Consider the following 19380-nt stretch of genomic DNA (forward strand, 5'->3'; position numbering starts at 1 on the left):
GGGATATTTTTTATTTATGGTCCATCACATCTTTCAAAAACACGAACTTTAGTTTCTTGCTGGCTTTAATTCTAAAGCTCTATTCTCTTACCTTATTTAGATTTCTTAAGGGATCTAAGTTTATCCTATGAAATTTCAAGAACTTATTTAACTGCCTCCATCTATGAAATTGCAACTTCTGTGTTATTTCTTTATTATTTCTTTGTGACATTTTATTGTGGGAGTGATCAGCATTGAAAATGTTCTTTGTATTGTTCCCAATGTCAAAATTGTCAACCATCATCAAAACAGAGATTGAATGTTTAAAGCAAGCTTATGTTTTTGTCCGAGTCAAATAGATTTGAGCAGCTTTTTCTAGTTTCAAGATGAAGACAGGGTATAAACATTAACAGGAAGCAGTCAGCATTGTACACATGCCCAGAAAGAATGAGAAGGGAGGTCTTTGAAAGATTGGCAGAGATCATTATTTTTATTTTATTGCAACATGCTGAAGCCATCAAATCAGTACCTAGGGGAACCCCTTTTCCCAACCCATTGTGTTTTTTGGCGAGCAAAGTACAGTAGTTTAGGAATGGTAGACACAGCTCACATAGCTTTGTTGTTTAAACTTAAAGCTGGATTCATTTTTAAAGACAGCAAAAAAAGAAGATTATGGTAAGGAGTATGCAGGCTATTATTGTGAAAAATAAACATTCATTCATTAATATATTCATTCATTCAATTTTATTAATGCTTATAAAAGTGACAAATGACAAATGCTGCATTGGAAGGGTAAAGTAACATTAGAGGTGCCAAAATTCAAACAAACACAAAGCTCTAGTATTGTTCATAAGAAAACAAAATTGCTAGCACAGAAAAGTGGGTGAGACAAAGGAGAGAACCTGCACTTGTCCAATAGTAATGCGCCATATATTGAGATGAGAAGGGGGCCGAGCACCACACCCTGAGGTACTCCTATGCAATGGTTTCCATTGTGAAAGGGTTTACCTAGGAAGTAGAACTCAAACCAGTGGACAGCAGTTTCTGAAAGTGGACCGGGTATTACAGGACAATTTGGTGGTATGCAATGCCAAAGGTTACAGACTAAATCAGCAAAATGAGAGTGAAGATGCTTAGGCCAATTTCACTCGCACTTAATGCTTAATTTCGCGTCTGGTGTGAACGCACAGTAAAGTTACATAATCCATTCGCTACGCAATGGGAGCACACACTGCGCGGCTGAACAGCAGCTGACTGTAACACAGGTGTAGCAATTGCAAGTTCATATTACGTTATATTAAATACACTCGCAAGCAAACATATTCATAAAGCGACGTGTTCCCCTCATACCTGCTCAATATAAGTGTCTAATTTGATGTGTTTCTAGTTTTAACCGTTTCTCTGTATGCTATGATAATTGACAGGAAGGCTTGACAAGAAATTCTCTATTTATTTTCTTAAATATAATGTATGCAATTTACCTTTCATGCTATTCCGTTGTTAAAGAAGTCTAAACTTTGCATTTATAATAGGGGAAGGGGATTGTGGACATTGTGTAATTGCAAGTTCTTTGCAAAATTTGCACAATTAAATGGTTCTGTATTTTGACTGCACTGTCATGCATCCTGTTTCTCTCACTTCATCATGAGTGCCACCTATTTATAAACCGCATCATTTTGTGGGATTTACTAACCTACGTATATAATACTAGTGTGGAATTTTTCTACAATATTCACTCACCATGAAAGTATAAAATGACATTTTAAGTCAATCAACTGCAGTATTTCCTCTCTCAATTATTAGAAAAAGTGGAGGAAAAAAACGTCATGTACCGGAAACCGTTATAAATCTGGAAAACACGTTATATTAATTTAAGGTTATACCACCAAGTAAGTCGCTTTGGGTAAAAATTTCTGCTAAATGAGTACATACAATGTAACAAATGTAAGACATTCATCAACACTCAATGTGTCTAAAGCAAACATTGGTGAGTCATTGCTATTTCCTGTTTTCCCAGGAGGCTGGATAGGATCCGCAGGGCTGCAGAAGAGAATCACAATGCAGTCCAGACGCCCCCATCATCAGATAATAATCAACTGAGCCTGCCTGGAACCCCTCCTCCCTGGCAAATGGAACCTCCACCATCCTACGAGACCGTTATGAAGACTACAACAGCTATTGACCAACAATAACTACTACAGTATCTAAGGATACCAATAGGAAGAAGCCAATAAGAACTACATTTCGATAAGTTGTTTAAGGATAAAGGAATTATTAACTGAAGTTCATGGTCTTCAGGGGCTGTATTGATGTATGTCTTGAAGATTATGCTGTGCCTTAATTGACAATTCATTGTTTTATATTTTCTCTCTTAAAAGGGGAAGTTCACCCAAAAATCAACTTTGTGTGATTTTTACTCACCCACATGAAGTTAAACATGTTTGGAGAACTTCCGGCATCTTCGCAGTACAAATAAAGATATTTAGGTGACATCCGAGAGCTTCCCAGGCCTCCTCATAGACATCATGGTCTCAGTTTTTGCCAAGGACCAGAAAAGTAAAGGCTCACTATCTGCGCATAGTGGCTCAGTTGAGTTTTTTTGAAGCGACGTGAATGCTTTATGTGCGAAAAACAAAACTAAATACCGACTTTTATCGATGTATTCTGCTCTGTCTTGTCAGTGTATGGAGGCACGTTCACCAAAGCACTTCGTAGTCGAATTCTTGGACGAGAGCACTTTGACGCATGCAAATTAGGTTTGTGTGCCGTATTTGTGCTCGTTGCTTCAAAAAAATTCAACTGAGCCACTATGATAAACAATGGACCAATTAAACAATGTCTTTAGTATTTTTCTGGACCTTGGCAAAACTGACACAGTGATATCTATGAGGAGACCTGGAAATCTCTCGGATGCTACCTAAATGTTTGAAAGATGCCGGACGTTCTCTAAACATGTTTAATGTCATGTGGGTGAGTAAAAAATCACACAAAGATGATTTTTGGATGAACGTCCCCTTTAGGTAATCGTTTCACCCACATTTTCCTGGGAGGACATTACATAATGCTGCAGAATGACATGCAGGAAATGTTATTGGATTGCATCTGATTCAAGTTTTACAACATGTTTCGCACTTTTTGCTACTTGACTGAATTTCCAGTTTGATCACACAACCACTTGCCTTGAAGAACCCAGGGAAGTCATAAACTGTAGGACTGTTGAATGTTTTGGTTTTGGCAGTGCCAACCTTTTACCTGCATATACATTTTAAAGGGACCGTTATCTGTAATGCGTGTCTGTTCTGCTATTACCCAGCTCACATTTGTCATGATGTCTTGTTTCTGTAAACAACAGCTTTACAGTAACATCTAACAATCTTTTTAGATTACGTTCTTATCAGACAACAAATTTTTTATGTTTTGCGTTATTAGTGGGATTGAGGAAATGTGCTTTTTTCCTGTATGTTCCAGACACTGTCACTTTAAGAAGCTTTCTTATATGTTTTGTCCGTGTGTTAATGTATCTGTATTCATTGTATTTCACTGATTTATTATTACCAAAGAAGTCTATTTCAGTTATGTTTGTTAAACTGTATTTTATATCCTCAGCATATAAAAATGACACAAAACGTGTTTTATTCTTTTTATTAACTAAAACTCTTATTAGACCAACTCTTTTTGTATATTCAGTACAGTACTTTTACATTGAAAAATATTTTTTACTGCCTTGAGTTTCAGTTGGCTTTAAATTAAAATACATTTTGCCATCAACATAAGTTCTTGAGTTGATGTAACTTTTATGTAAAACATATTTTGATGACTCCGCTAAGTTGAAGTAATGTAAAAACATTTCAAAATGTAAAATAGGAAGTTAAAATTACTTGTAAAGTCCACCATTGACTGGTTTGCAGAAAGTATATATATGATCACCGTTTACATAGCAACCCTTTTTATTCAGATTTATTGCATTTGTAATACCAAACAAATACAAACATCATGGTTAAACTGTAGTTACTATGAAACTATGGTAAAGGTTACTGTGCTTAACTATAAATACCATAGATAAACTATGGTTACTACTATATAGTTAAATGTGTTTATTTTTATCAGGGCTTTTTATTGAGCAGATCAGAAGTTAACATGAATGAATTGATGAGAGGAATTGAAATTAAACATGTATATCAAGCATACAATTCCTTACCTTTCGCTTCCAATTCCAGAATTGATATAGATTTTCGATTCCCAACTCTAAACTTAAGGAAGCAAATTATTTTCTTGTCTACAAAATCATTAAGATTTCAGTATTCTTGGAAGGACTGTACGATTGCTCAAGCCAGTGCAACTTTTGCCTGGGGGAAGGTCACCTGACCAAGGCCCATTACGGGTTTAATGGTCTGGATCTTGGTTCCCGACTGGTCCTGTGCCCTCTCAGTCACTTTTGCTCTAGAATAAGACCTTCACTTCTAAAGGGACAGCCTTAAAGCTCCACACTTGCACAGGTGTTGAACCTCTGAGTCTACGTCCATGGCCCAGAACAAGCCGTATCGCTATGGGCTCATAGTTTTGGGGATGGCCCTTGTGGCGTTGGGTATGTTCATGATTTCCGTAGAGGAGCCACAGGTTTTTGTCACATTCTTTGCTATGGGAGTACTGCTGATGGCACTAGGAACAGTTTGGTCCATGTGTCAGTGCTACCCGAGGGTAAGGAGGTATTTGTATTTGTGCTTATGTATATACAGTCTTACTACTTACTCTTTGGTAGCATTGTTAAACTTGTGCTTGCATTTCAAGTCTAGACATTTTATTAAATTAATGGTTCTTCAAAGATTCTCATGTTCAGTAAACCGCCTTTTGCCTGTATAATGTTTCATGATGCGTTCCTGCTTTTCTTATGGTTCTGTGGCCCATCAGCTGTAAAGCCCTAACTTGTAATTCAACCCTTTAATGTTGAAAGATGGTGGTGGAATAGGTTAAGAGTGTAAAGTGTTGCATTCTGGGCTGTCCTCTAGGTGACTCTTATACTACCAGAGAAAGAAGAGCTCTGTGCAGCTGAAAGACAAGATCCATGTGCTGTAGAAGGCTTGGATGAAAAAAGGTTGGGATAACGTCTTTGCAATGCTAAATATGAATGTACTCATTAAACTAGTCTGCAGTTTCATTTTTGTTAAGTGTATGCTTTCGTTCATTTTAAAAATGAACTGCTTTACTGCACCCCCTCCTCTTATCCATCCGTTGTAACTCAATTTCTCCTTGTTCTGTCATTATGTTACAGAGGGTAAGGGTCTGTGCCTTTTGAGGGTCCATCAAGACTCATTACTTTCTCAGTCTAAAATCACTCTGGCCGTAACTAGGTTACGCAGTTTCTTAATTGAATCTTAGAAGCCAGAAAATGTGATTATGTTCTGTACGATAAGAATATGTTTGTAAATGATTGATGAGAAGGATCTGCAACTTGAAAACTCAACAGCCATTTTCTTATATACATCTGAATACATCATTGAACAGATTTCAGTAAATTTCAAGCACATAACCGTCTTGGTGGCCTCTGAAAAAATATTTTTGATTCAAGTGTGCTACTATGATACTTAAAATAAAAAGTATATCCTTTGAGAAATATACTGATCGGAAAAAAACTTTGTTAACCTGTTGTTTCCTTAAAGTTCACTACTTGCACATTTAAATTATACTTACATCACTTCTAAAAACTTTTTTTTCAGATTTACTTTCTATGATGATTTTGATATTTTTGTATTCTTCAATCGCACCATAATGAGTCAATACAACTATTTAAAAGCCTGACTTATTTTTTTCTGTTGTAAGTCCAACAGAGCTGGTAAAAGCTCCCCTGGCTGGCTTCTGTGAAGATGAAAAAGTAGATATATCAGCAGATCCACAACCGCACACAGAAGACAAACACCAAGAGCGTACTATTCTTCACACATCTCAAAGGTCTTCAGACAGAACCCTGGCATCCTCCAGCACTCCACTGGCAGAGAGCCGTGCTTCAGGACCTGCAGGCTCTGACAGAGAGATGTATTATGGGAAATTGGAGGACTCGTGTTATACATCTTATCTTGACAGTGAATAGTTGACACTTTCCACAAATATGCTACAAAATATAGGGCTTTTATTTTTTTCAGTATATTGTCGGTTTAACCTTGATAAAATGTTGTTCGTCATCCCCAGGAGGTAAAAATAAAAGAAACAGTTTTACTTTGTATTCATTTTATTCATACATATTTCAGGACTAGTCTAGAAGTGAGCATTAAATATGATTGGATACAATTGGAATAGTTAATAAATATTTTTGAAAAAGACAAAATGACAAAAGTCGATAATAACAATCTAATTTTGAATAAATTAACGTGGGGCTACAGCTCACACCAATTGTTTGTTTAGTTATGTTATATTCATAAGTAAAAATAAAAATATGAATAATATTAATAGGCTGCCACAATATCAGATTTTCACAACACGGTTATGGTGGCCAAAATAATTTACGGTAACAATATTACGATAACGAAACCGACTGATGATATCAGTCAAGTTTATATTAAATTTTGTTTATTTTGTGTCCTGTCTTTTATTTGGTCAATGAATTAGTTAGCATTAATTTAAAAGGGGGCTGAATAGTTTACAATATGTTTTGAACACAATATGATTATCGTGGTTTTAGCCAATACTAGTGTTTCGTAACACCCCTATTAAAAGACTATTTCACTTCAAAATAAGTTGAAAAAAGTCATGTTGGTATACTTTACATACGAAGGCTGTGTTTATATTTGCCATTAACATGCGATCTCATTCTCTGTGCTCTGAAGAAGATCGGATCTTCAGACAATCAGGACACAGAGCGTTTACACATGTCTTTTCTATGTGTATGGACAACATCCAGATTCAGGTAAATATTTAAGACCTTTTGTTAAATATGAGGATTGTTCTACTCGAAGGTTTATAAAAAAGGTGATACAATGATCAAATACATGCACTGGTGACCTTTACTCTTGACACCATGTGAGGATATTTAGACAGTAGCAGTTTGGAATGTGGAGCTCAGAACTCTTTGTTTTGAAAGATTCACAGAAGCTCTCAGCCAAGAGAGCATATCAGATCAAACACTAAATACAACCATACATGGTTTCATGTCTGTTTGAAAACTATTTGATTCGTAGAATTGTTTTAGTTTAGCCACTTAGGTAAGAACCACTTCCACACAAACACACTCTTATAAAAGGTGCTATAAAAGTTTCTTCAGCAATGCCATTGAAAAATCTTTTTTGGTTCCGCAAAGAGCAATTCACCCAATAAGAATTTCTTTATTTTTCGAAAAATCTTAAGAATCATTTCTACTACAAAGAACATGTTGTGAAACGGTTTCTATATGCCAAACCCTTTCGATCTAATGCCTAAATGCTTAAAAGTATTTCTTTCTGTCATTACAAAAGTCATTTTAAATGATTTCACATTTTGTGGATTGATATGGATGACTTATACCGAAGAATATTTTTGAGTTTGAGTTTTACGAAGATTCCAAAGAACGTACAGTTGTCTCGGTTCATATTTTGGTTTTGATGATTTTATTATATATAGCCTATTTTCTTTATTGTTAATTCATGTTAGGTGCACATGTTAAAAGCTTACATTATTAAATAATTGAATACTACACACAAAATTTCTGGGCAACATATACACATCAATAGACGCATAATGTGTTAAAAAGCATAGCACAAACTGTGTTAATAATGAACATTCTTTTTGAGAGAGAATAGGCTATAGCAACATAACCGATGTCATTTCTGTGTTTAAACAATTCAGTGGCTAAGTAAATATAATTAAAATGAACAGCTTTATTTACTTCAAAAAATGTTTTTAAATAATTTAAGTGATTTTCTCAATGGGACAAAAAAACAACAGTTCATTTTTCTAAAATGTAGGTATGTTATTGAAGTTTGTTGACTGAAAAGACAAACGTTTTTAATCAACAAGTTATATTTTAATATACACCTAATATTTATGGTGATTTCTAATAGAAACATTTGAGTTAGTCAATTCAAACAGCATATTTCATTTATTTCACTTTAGAGTGTAGGATGTTGTATTCAGTCACCCTACAATACCGCTCTCGAGCCAACAGAGGACGACGTGAGGCCACGAAGCATCCCGCAGACGCAAGTTCAATACATGCGCGCATATGATCTCCCACATTTTGCTATAACATAACATCAAGATGTGCATATGGCATTACAGGTACATGTAAACACCAGTACGAAAACTTTTTTCTCACAACTATAGCCCCACTCGCATTTTGGCAGATGTTCATATCCGGATGCGGCCACTGTACAGTGCATTCAAGGCATAGCTATACGCTTTGCATCTGGACCTGTGTGAAACCATGGTCGATAACCGAATGTAACCAGAGTCATAACCAGAGTCACTCAACTTAAAAAATGATAAAGTCGTGTACCTACTTGCATTTGACAAGTTTCATTCAATATTTCAACGTCTGTGCGGTTGTTCTTTAGATATTCGTGTGGGTGGGATGAGCTGTAATTTGACCCTCTTCGGAAGTATTTTTGACAAGACATCGTTCGATATAGTGAAACGTCACCAAGCCCCACCTCACTCACAGTTTCACACTTGATAAGTGACATGAGGCCAAAATTCCGCTGAAAATCTTTCTGCAATACACGCCTGCGTCACCACACGTTCCCAAAGAGGAATTTTAAACTTCTGATTTTATTTTTCGTTTAAAAGGCAAAAAGTGAGCACAGAATGAGAGGAGTTGTGACTGCTTGCTGTTTAAGTTTTCTTCTGTGTCTAGTTGTGGTTGAAGGTGATGAAGACTACACTGAGGATGATGAGATGATCCTCTCTCTCATTCTGCAGGATGACAGTCAGCCTGAAACAGACAGCGGACCCTCTGCGCAGTTTTACAGGTGCACTAAGGTAAGTTCAAAACCCCTTACGGTGCCATCAAACTAAATGAATTCTCAAATCTTTAAATGCATTTCGAAGTTTTGAACATTTCCATTTGATTTATTTGTTTTTTATTCGAAATCATATAGGCTAATATTATCGTATTTATTAGGAAGATAGGAATTGTTTTACAGTTACACTTCTTTATGCGCATTTTGATTTTACAGAATTATCAAATAAATTGTCATCTTTAATGACTCATATAGGCTTATAAAGGAACAAAAACTATTTAAAACGTATACATTTATTACACGCAGGACGCATGGCGCATGCCAGGTCAGTATATTGTGGTGATGCGGAACGGAACGCACGTAAACCAGGTGGAGCGCACCGGGCGCAGACTCCGCGCAAAAGCAGCAAAACGCGGATACCTGATCGAAATCACGCACAGCTATTCTGGAGTATTCAACGGATTTCTGGTTAAGATGAGCAGCGATGTTCTTCACATGGTAATGTGGCCACCTGTTCTCGTTGTGATGTTTATATTAATGCGCAGATGAGCTTTATAACAAAACTTGAATATACATCTATAATAAAATGTGACTCTTTCGTTCCATTGCCCTGTGTTTTTGGCAGGCAGTAAAGCTGCCTCATGTGGAATACATTGAAGAGGATTCCTCTATCTTTGCTCAGAGCACCCCCTGGAACCTGGAGCGCATCACTCAGAACAAGCACGAAACTGGAAAATACTCGCCACCCAGTGAGCTGTCTTTCCCATTCTCTCATAACTTGGCGAAATACAAGTTTATTACACCGAAAATGGCTTTATCCATCTTCGTGCCATTCGAAAGCACTGACTGTAAAAAGCACTGACTGTTTTTGATATAAGTACTACTTTTATGGTGCTTTTAAATATGTTCCACTTTTAGTGTACGGAAGACAACAGCTCCGACATTCTTGTAAGCTTTCCAAGTCTGGTATTTAATGGAAAAGAAAGTCATATCATGTCACAAATCACTGCTATTCCATTTTTCAGAGTTATTTAAAACATGTATATTTATATATTTATTATATATACATCTACATTTAGTCATTTAGCAGAAGCTTTTATCCAAAGCGACTTACAAAGAGTTCGGGAGCAATAAGCGACGTGTCATATAAAGAGCAAAAGTACAATAGGTGCTAATACAAGTTACTTGTTTCAACAAAAGCATTTTTCATTCATTTGTCTGTCAAGTATTGACAGAAGAGACAGGTTTTAAGTTGTTTTTTGAAGGTTGTGAGATATATATACTGTATATATATATATATATATATATTATTTTCCCCTATTAGCGAGCATGCTTGTGTGTGTAGATGATGGTGCACAGGTGGGTGTTTTTCTCATGGACACAAGTGTTCACTTAAGTCATCGTGAGATTGACGGCAAAGTGATGGTGACAGACTTCAACAGTGTGCCAGAGGAGGATGGGGTCAGAGTTCACAGACAGGTTGGTAAATGTACACATTTTGAGAAAGTAATGTCATCATCACATGCCCATTACTTCCTAAAGTCTTCTTCCCACAGGCCAGTCAGTGTGACAGTCATGGCACACACATAGCAGGCGTGGTAAGTGGGCGGGATTCAGGTGTGGCTCGGGGTGCCAGTTTAAACAGCGTTCGAGTGTTGAACTGCCAAGGGAAGGGTACCGTGTCGGGAGCTTTGGCAGGTTAACAACAAAATGAATTCAATAAATAAACCCAACAAATCAAATCTTTAAGAAATAAATGAATGGTGACAGAATTACTTTTTTTGGTGAACTATCTGTTAAAGTGACAACTCTGTTTCAGGTCTGGAGTACATCCAGTCATCACTGAGGGCCCAGCCCATCAGCCCCGTGATTCTGCTGCTGCCGTTTGCAGGCGGATTTAGTCGAACTCTCAACACCGCCTGCAGAAAAATGGTTGAATCTGGTGCTATAGTTATTGCTGCAGCTGGTAACTACAAAGATGACGCTTGCCTATATTCACCAGCCTCTGAGCCCGAGGTACAAGTCTACATTTCTCAGTCGGTTGGATATTTTAGAAAGGCCCTTGTTTGTAAATATAACCCCACGCTGACATACCTTGGTACCGTGCTGCAGGTTATAACAGTTGGGGCTGTTAATTTTGCCGATCAGCCGGTGACCACAGGGACGACGGGCACTAACGTGGGCCGCTGTGTGGACGTGTTTGCACCTGGTGATGACATCATCAGTGCGTCCAGTGACTGCCCCACCTGTTTCACCACCAAGAGTGGAACGTCACAGGCAGCGGCACATGTCGCTGGTTAGCTCACACAAGCAACACACATTATAGATATATGACATCCGATCAATATCGATTTGTTCAGGTCGTATTAAAAGGACACGCTTATACGTTACACGTTCTTTTGTAAAATGTTAAAAACCATGAGATGACTAGTTATTAACTAGTTAATGAACGGATAAATATTTTACATGGGCCGAGTCATGTCACGTTAGTGTCACGACCAGCTGAATAATGTACACTGTTTCGTGGACATTTGCAGAAGAGATGATTTACGGCTTCAAATAGCACATTCAGTACGTTTGCACATACACAATGCATCCATGATGCTGGGATTCCAAGGTGACTGACATAATGGCCAATGCAACTTTACATCTACATGTTCAGTGTCTGTTCTCAGGTATAGCAGCGGTGCTCCTCAACCTTAATCCAAACTCCAGCTCAGCTGAGGTTCTGCAACAGATTCTCTATCATTCAGTGAAAAAGGCCATGAGCCCGGAGTCTCTACCGCAGACCCACCGTCTCACTACACCCAACATGGTTGTCGCCCTGCCCGATCCCACCTCCACACTCACAGGTCAGAGTTCAGGGGTTACAGATTAAAGGTTCAATTTGGAATAGTTTGCTGTTTTATTTACACATTAATTATTCAAGATCTGCCAACATGACATCATTTTTGTCAGTCTGACCAGTTTATCCAGTTTTCTGCAAAGAAATGCCAATAAAACAACAATTTATTTTATTTGGAATTCAGAATTTTTTTTGTCAATAGTATACAGATGGAAATAAAAATGATCATTACATTACATAGATTATGAGGACACGTGAATTTTAAAAAGAGAATGACCCATATTGGTCAGCTATTAACAATAAACACTGCAATATTTCATGAACAAATAGGAATTGTTATTTTTACTTGAAGAAAATATTTGAGAACGTTTTATACGAAATGTTGGAGAATCGCACTTACGAACATTCATACTAGAATAGATCTTAAAGGGGCCATATGGGGCGAGTACGTGTTTTTCTGTGTCTTTGGTGTGTTATAAGTTGCCCATGCATGTATTACACACATTAAATTGCAAAACTGAAAGTGTCGGAACAAAAAATGCATTCTATTTAAAAGCGAATGCTCACCCAGACCTGTCTGAAACACCTCCTTTAACCACACCCCCACAAATCTAGGTGAGTTCATGGTATGATTTAACTAAGACCGTCCAAATGTCTACGTAAGTAAGGTACATTTCCGTCACACGCTTGCAGTATTCGACCAATCACTACGCACTGGCTAACTGGCCAATCATAGCACATAACCACGCTTTTCAGAGCGATGAGCTTTGTAGAAAATCTGCGCATTTCAGTGAGGCGGGGCAAAGAGGAGACAAAAATGCACGATCTGTAGAAAAAACAGCGTTTCTTAACTTTAAATCGTGTATACATATGCATTGCATCTAAAACAAACCATAATATTAATTTAAGCCGTGTCATATGACCCCTTTAAGAACAATATATTGTCTTAGGGTTCAAATATGAGCACTTCGAATTTGATAGCGTCGAATGACGAAATACGCATATAACTAGTCACAAGATATGCAACAACCAATGAAATCGAACATCTTTCACGTGCCATCGCATTTGTCATGAGGATGAGTAAATTATGAGAATTCTCCTATATGGATGAACTATTCCTTTAAGTTGGTCACCATCCTTCTCTTGGCTATTCTTTTCATTAGGGTGTGTAAATGTGGTGTTGAACTGAATGTTAAGCAAACACCTGTATATTTCTGTTTATTGTTGCCAGGGGGGGCTCTGCTCTGTCACTCCGTGTGGTCTGAGAGGTCTGGGGTCATGGGTTTTGCGACAGCTGTGGCCCGCTGTCGCCACGGTGAAGAGATGATGAGCTGTTCCAGTTTCTCACTTAAGGGAGTACGAGCTGGAGAAAGAATGGAAGTGAGTGTCAGACAGAGAGAGTATATCTACAGTATATTTAGTTTTTGCTCATCAGAGAATATCAGAAAAGCACACATTTGCTCTCTGACAGGGGAGAGAGGGAAAGAAGGAGTGCGTTGCTGTCAATGGAAATGGAGGGCAAGGTGTGTACGCTGTCGCTCGCTGCTGTACAGGCCATAATGCTCAATGCCAGATGCTGGAGAGTCCACAGATAGGGGTGCATGCAGAATGTCTCAATACAGACCATCAGCTCACAGGTGAAAGACACCTTTACATTTTATGCAGTGCCTATGACTAAATGTTATCTATACATTTTTTATCTGGTTGTTGTAAAACATTCCTGTCAATTTTCCCTTACAGGCTGCAGTTTTTTCTCTTCATCCGGAGATGTATTGGATTCTGATGGACCTCTGCATGGCAGCCGCAGGGCATGTCCAGCTAGAAGGGGTGTGATGTCCTACGCCTCCTGCTGCCACGCCCCCTCTATGGAGTGTCACGTGAAAGAACATGACTCAACGGGTTTGAGCGAACAGGTGACTTACCCTTACAAGAAGTTTCATTCATACAAAATGAAAACAATTGCTTCCAACAACATTTTATAAGTTACAATTTAAGGTTTGTTTGTCAAATCTCAGGTCTTGTTTTCCATTGTGCTTTCGTATCTCCATGACACCAAAGTACCAGAGCAACTTGAATTTTGAATTTGATAGGCCAAGAGGGAAGACGGGAAATAAGAAATATCCCCCTACATCTGGTGTTTTGTGAGCCACCATATTTTATAGCAAATGACCCAAATCCATTGTGTTCTTTGTGAATCTAGCCATGGCTAAGTTAAACAGCAGACTCCGGATAAATATCTAACAAAACAATTATCATTGTCTTTGTCATAATATTTTTTTTTGTAAACTCGCAATGATATTTTGCTTTTGTAGTCTCTTTTTGATCCTTTACATCACGACAACCAACCAATGAACAGAAACAGAGAGTCATAGTTCCTCGGTAAAGCTTATATGATGATTTTATTTGGGTTTTTTCAAAATACCATGACACGTCAAAAGAAGTAAAGGCCCCAAGTTCCCCTACTGGCCAAACCAATTTTCTGACCTATATAAAGCAGCACAACTTCATCTCGTAGTTGTTCCATTGTTGGACCTCTCTCTCTCTGTCTCTCAGGTGGAGGTTTCATGTGATGATTCATGGACATTAACAGGCTGCCAGGCTGTGTCACGTGGTTCTTTCATTCACGGTGCATACGGTCTGGGAAACACTTGTGTAGTTGTAACATCTGGAGGGGATAGAAGTGCTGCGGCCATCGCCACCTGCTGCAGGCACCGCCCCCTACAGCGGCCTGATGCCATCACGCCCACTGAAGATATCCCTGACGTCTGAGGGATTTGTGTGTTTGTACCTTTTTTCTTCCTGCTTTCTGGACATATACGAAGACATAAATGAAATATAATGTGATGGTGTGAGATGGGCACAGTTTGGTCAGGAAGGAATATTATGGTTAGATCATAATATATTCCTTTTAACTATATACAGAAATTATTGTAGCGTTCTCTATTAGGAACATTGTAATAAATTGCATTTTTTAACTTTCCATTCAAGCGTTATTGTAGCCTATAAATACATTTAGTTGCGAAAAATATGTATAAGGGAAAAAATAGTATTCTAACTACAAACCAACATGTTGTGGTTACATTTATACATTTGGCAGACAATTTTACAGTACATGAAAAGCATACATTTTATCAGTATATGTTGGCCCTATTGAGCTAAGTGGAGGCAAAAAAGTCCAACCTTGTTTTCCATTCAAGTGTAGTTTAAGTTGAATATTATACAGTTTGTATATTGCTAAAAAAATTACAAATTATTGTTAAAAATTGCATTTAAACTTTCAAATCTTTCTTTGTTGCATGCACCTGTAGAATTATTGTTGTAAATATATTTGACATGATCTGTTTTATACAAAGTAACTCTACATTTATCTAAACAAAAAAACCCTCTACTTAGACACAGTAACTCGACACACAAAATCACACGGCATGTGAAAAGTTGTGCATTCCAGTTTTATATCAAATGTTTTCATTGTCAAACTCTTGATGTACAAATTAAAATGTGGTTATAACATGCGTGAACAGATTTCTTTACACATCATACACACTCGCAGCATGAATCGGAGAGTCACCAGTTGTTAAAAAACACTTTCTTTAACCCTGTCCTGACACCAAGCTTAAAAACAAAAGCTTGATCAAAGATCTTCGGTGAGGTTGGTACAGCTTCTCCAGGTGTAGGAAAGGTTGGGAAAAGGAAGGGTAAACGTATGGTTTTAGCGCACCCTGTCGCTCGAGTCACCCTACGAAATCCATACGACTGAAAACCAATGCAGGCAGTTGAGCTGAAATATGTGATCATGTGCGTGTGCATAATACAGCAAATAAAATAGAGTAGGAAGAGCCTTGTAGGAAGGCTCTGATCTGTTGAATTACTCCCTCGAACTTTATTAAACCCATTCTTCAGTCATGTTAACAAATCTCTGATTATCTTGAAACCCAAACCACCACTGGACCACAGTCGATTTCCTGTTGAATCATTCAAAGGCAGTTGTGAATACTGCAGTGTTTCGCTGACGCTTAAAAGGCGACGCCATGGGAAAGAAAAACAGCCTCGTCCGATCTTCAGGTGGTCTCCCAATTTGGCCAAGCTGACCTTCTAGGTCTCCTAGACTGATCAAGCCGTTTTATTCAGCCCATAGTCTCTCACACAACTCGTGGACAGACATGCAAAGCAGCAGTGCAAGAAAAGCAACAATGTGAAAGTTAATGATCAAGTGAGCAGATAAATGTGAGGTTAAGAGCAGCGCGAGGTTCACACTTTCAGTGTGGCGTTGAGGTCTTTCCGCTGTAAACATGGAATGTCGCCAAGTCTACCCTACTGTACATACGAAATAAGCAGCAAACGTTATGAGGTGCTTCATGAGGTGGACGTTGCGGCCGCAGCTCAAACACAGACGCACGAACCGCCGCGTGTGTCCGTTTCATCAGATGAGGCATTGCTAAATTCCAACGTGCGAGTGTGTTTTGTTTTAGTAATGGTGAGTGAGTTCAGGCGATGCACATCGTGTCCAAATGTTTGACTCGAGGTCAGAACACAAGCGAGTTTGAGGGAAGAGTCGAATAAAGGCACTTTACTGCTCTCCGAGATCTTCCCGTCACTCTCTTTCCCTCCATCTCTTTAAACCGGTCCGAGCTGGTTTCACCTCTCCAAAAAGGAAACAGCTTGACTAGGATGAGATCCAGCTTAGTTTGCTTTAAGATATTTTTTTATCGGCAGGTCATTTTGTTCTGCGCTATCCTTACCTCGTCCTTCAACTCATCTCGGTTTGCATCAAGATGCAAGCATTCAAACAAAACAAAACGATTTGGCAAAATAAACCCCTGAAAAGCATCTCCATGGTCAGCTCAGAGTCCCTTGCTTGTGAATTGTACTACTGAAACAAGCACCTGTACCCTTCCGGAAAAGCACATCAGAGCGGCATGTGACAGACAGACATAGCGAGAGACGCTTTGTGAATGATGCGAGCACTTGCACATTTTACAGCACCGCGCACAATAGTGTTTCTCTGCATTTCTCACAATTCTGTGTTGAGATGGTGCTTGCATATCATCATCTTTGTTGATCTCTAGTTCAGATGTTGGCTGTAATATTTCTTTCCTGCATACAGATTGTGTCGTCTTGGGCGTGGTTTTCCTGCACGCTGTTAAATCCCCAGGAGTGAAATTTGTCACCATTGTCACCAACTATAAAGTGCATTTAAAAAATACCAGCGAGAAAGAAAAAAAAGGTGTGATTTGACTCTCAAAAGCTTGGCAAGTTCCTCTTTGAACAAATTTGAGGCACCTCTTAAACAGATCCAGAACAAAAATCAGTAAAGGATTCTTAAAAATATTATTTTACATTTGAAATTACACGTATGGAACACATCTTTACATTTCTCATGAATAGTATCTACTTAATTACATTGGCAAATACACGCAGACTTGATTCCGTTAAAACGTTCCCCCTGGCACCATTGTATCTGTGTAAAAATTTCAAAGGTAACCCTCCGTTTTTATTATGCCGTTTGTCTGACAGAAACATAAACTTCCGAGACCTGAACTTTAACTTAATCCCATCAGGCTTTGACCGATGACCTTCGGGAGATCAAAAACGCAAGATTTTCGTGTCCGTCTGCAACTCCGGCGAGGTGACCTGAAGAGCGAGGCCTCGGATGGGCGCCTCTGTGCTTCTGGCTGCAGGCGCTTCATTTCCAGTCCCTAGAAGATCAAATGCAAGTATCTGATTGTCTCTTAAGAGCCTCAACGTCTTTCTGTCGGAGGGAAACGTATGTGTTTCACTGTGTAAAAACAATCGGGAGAGTTAAGGGTCCACGTCTTCCAAATCACTCCGAGAATCCCCCAACATCATTGGCGATTCTGATCCCTGAGAGAAAGAGAGAAAACACAGTCAACCAAATGATTTATGGCTTGAAAATAATATATAGCGTACTAGTATGAAGACCACAAAGAAAGAAAACGTCAACCAAAAAATGTAAAAGTTTATAAGTTAATGAGAAAAGAGAGAAAAGGGATACCTGTCGGAGACTTCTGTCTGAGTTCTCATTGGCTGGACTGCCATCTGAACCATTACTGCTGCCAGACTGTTCCTTCTCATTGAGTAAAGCTGTAGCATAAGCCAATGTGTCCTACAAATTCACATACACACAAATCATTCATCTAATTTAGCATATGACTGTAATGAATGTACGCCACACTATATGTGCAGTAACTGTACTACCAAACTCACAGTCGAATCTTCGCAAACGTGTTATGCAATTGGGAACATGCCATATTGGTTATATGGGCAGTGGTTTAGCAGACGGGCACGCACTAATGTAAAGAAATGGGAAAGGGCTGAGTACCGAAACCCCCGGCGCATGAGCGCGAGGTCCGGCTATGACCCAGCGCAGGATCGTGTCTCTCTGCATCTTCTGTGCTGTGAGAACGGTGTAGAGAAGCAGCACGTTCCGCACGCACCCGCAGATGACTCGCAAATGAATGTGTACAGCGTTTCCAAACGGAATTCCTCACTGAATGCTTGGGTATATAAATATGAATTAACACTTTGTCTGTAAATGAAGGTGGTTTGTTACTTAGACTGAGCTTAGCGCTGCATTATACAAAAAGGATATAATAAAGTAATAGAACCAAAATCATCGCATATAGCAAGCACCGCGCAGACTTTCGGAACATGTCATTCTCTGCACTGAAAGTAAGAGTGCACGTCAGGAAAAAAGGGACTTTTGACGGTTTAAATGGAAAAATGCTTTTTGCATTCCTCCTTTACATAAGGTAAATAAAGTAACTCTATTGGTAGTTCTTTGGTGCATCAATGTTACACTTTGCGCCGTTCCCTTGTTAACCACCTGGTTTCATCCCCACATGCATGCACGTACACACACACACACACACGTTTCAATAGGCAAGACGTGACAATTCTGATTCGACTATGTCAATTCTCAGTCGAGCACACCCTTAAACCGTACCTGTGCTGAGATGGTGCGCTGGAAGGTTTTAGCTGTGGACGTCTCATTTGACACGTTACTTTGAGGCGTCCAGTAGTGTTCAGACATCTGAAAGAGAGAAGAGGAATATAACCAGCTGTTGTTTCCAGACAAAAGTGTGTGTGTGGTCCCACAGTCCCATTGTTTTAGTTATAGTTTGTGTACTGATGAAAACGTCCTTAATACAAAATAAATAAAATGACGTTGCTGCTTTGGGTGTTTTTAAGTTTAAGTAATTCCTATATTAGATATATTCTATAAATCAATTAGCTGAAACAAGTAACAAATTAATATTTGATACTAAAATAGTTTTTACAAAACATATGTTAATGGCGTAATGTACATTATCCCAATTATTACCAGGTTACGTTATTGTATATTAAATATTAATTTAGATTTTATAAGCCCACTATCTTTTTTGTCAGAAACAGGTAATTTGGTTTAATCATTCGTAAATATGTTATTAAAAGACATATTTCTAGTGAATTTTGTGTAATATATAACCGTGCCTATCAAAAAGATTTGCAGCATCCGGGATACCATGTGTTATTAGTTTTGTGCAGTTGTTTTCTGGGAATATCAGACCTTGGAATGTCGCGATTGGCCAACCAGAATCAAGTATTCCACAACGCTGCAAAGTTTTACTTAAA

At 38.5% G+C, this 19380-nt stretch overlaps 3 protein-coding genes across 4 annotated transcripts in view; 2 read left to right on the plus strand and 1 right to left on the minus strand.

Annotated features, from left to right (window-relative positions):
* Positions 1-4500: 4500 nt before the first annotated feature.
* bsnd (barttin CLCNK type accessory subunit beta) lies at positions 4501-6064 on the plus strand (the record flags this gene model as incomplete). Its single annotated transcript, XM_079474586.1, has 3 exons — positions 4501-4677; positions 4986-5071; positions 5797-6064. 3 exons carry the CDS (start codon positions 4501-4503, stop codon positions 6062-6064), a joined length of 531 nt encoding a protein of 176 aa, XP_079330712.1.
* Positions 6065-8748: 2684 nt separating this feature from the next.
* On the plus strand, positions 8749-15260 carry pcsk9 (proprotein convertase subtilisin/kexin type 9; the record flags this gene model as incomplete). Its single annotated transcript, XM_079474143.1, has 12 exons — positions 8749-8922; positions 9210-9401; positions 9529-9652; positions 10249-10382; positions 10460-10601; positions 10723-10919; positions 11016-11199; positions 11579-11755; positions 12980-13128; positions 13220-13385; positions 13489-13661; positions 14302-15260. The coding sequence occupies 12 exons, from the start codon at positions 8749-8751 to the stop codon at positions 14515-14517; spliced, it is 2028 nt and encodes a 675-aa protein (XP_079330269.1). The 3' UTR covers positions 14518-15260.
* Positions 15261-17057: 1797 nt separating this feature from the next.
* usp24 (ubiquitin specific peptidase 24) overlaps positions 17058-19380 on the minus strand; it is a 43536-nt gene continuing 41213 nt past the window's right edge. For both annotated transcript variants that reach the window (XM_079474142.1, XM_079474141.1), the window contains 3 exons: positions 18713-18799; positions 17762-17872; positions 17058-17610 (listed from right to left, as the gene is read on the minus strand). In XM_079474142.1, coding sequence (XP_079330268.1) covers positions 17548-17610; positions 17762-17872; positions 18713-18799 — 261 coding nt within the window. In that variant the 3' untranslated portion in view covers positions 17058-17547. The remainder of the gene's footprint in view (positions 17611-17761; positions 17873-18712; positions 18800-19380) is intronic.

The sequence above is a fragment of the Barbatula barbatula genome (assembly GCF_947034865.1).
Source record: "Barbatula barbatula genome assembly, chromosome: 15".
Classification (NCBI taxonomy): domain Eukaryota; kingdom Metazoa; phylum Chordata; class Actinopteri; order Cypriniformes; family Nemacheilidae; genus Barbatula; species Barbatula barbatula.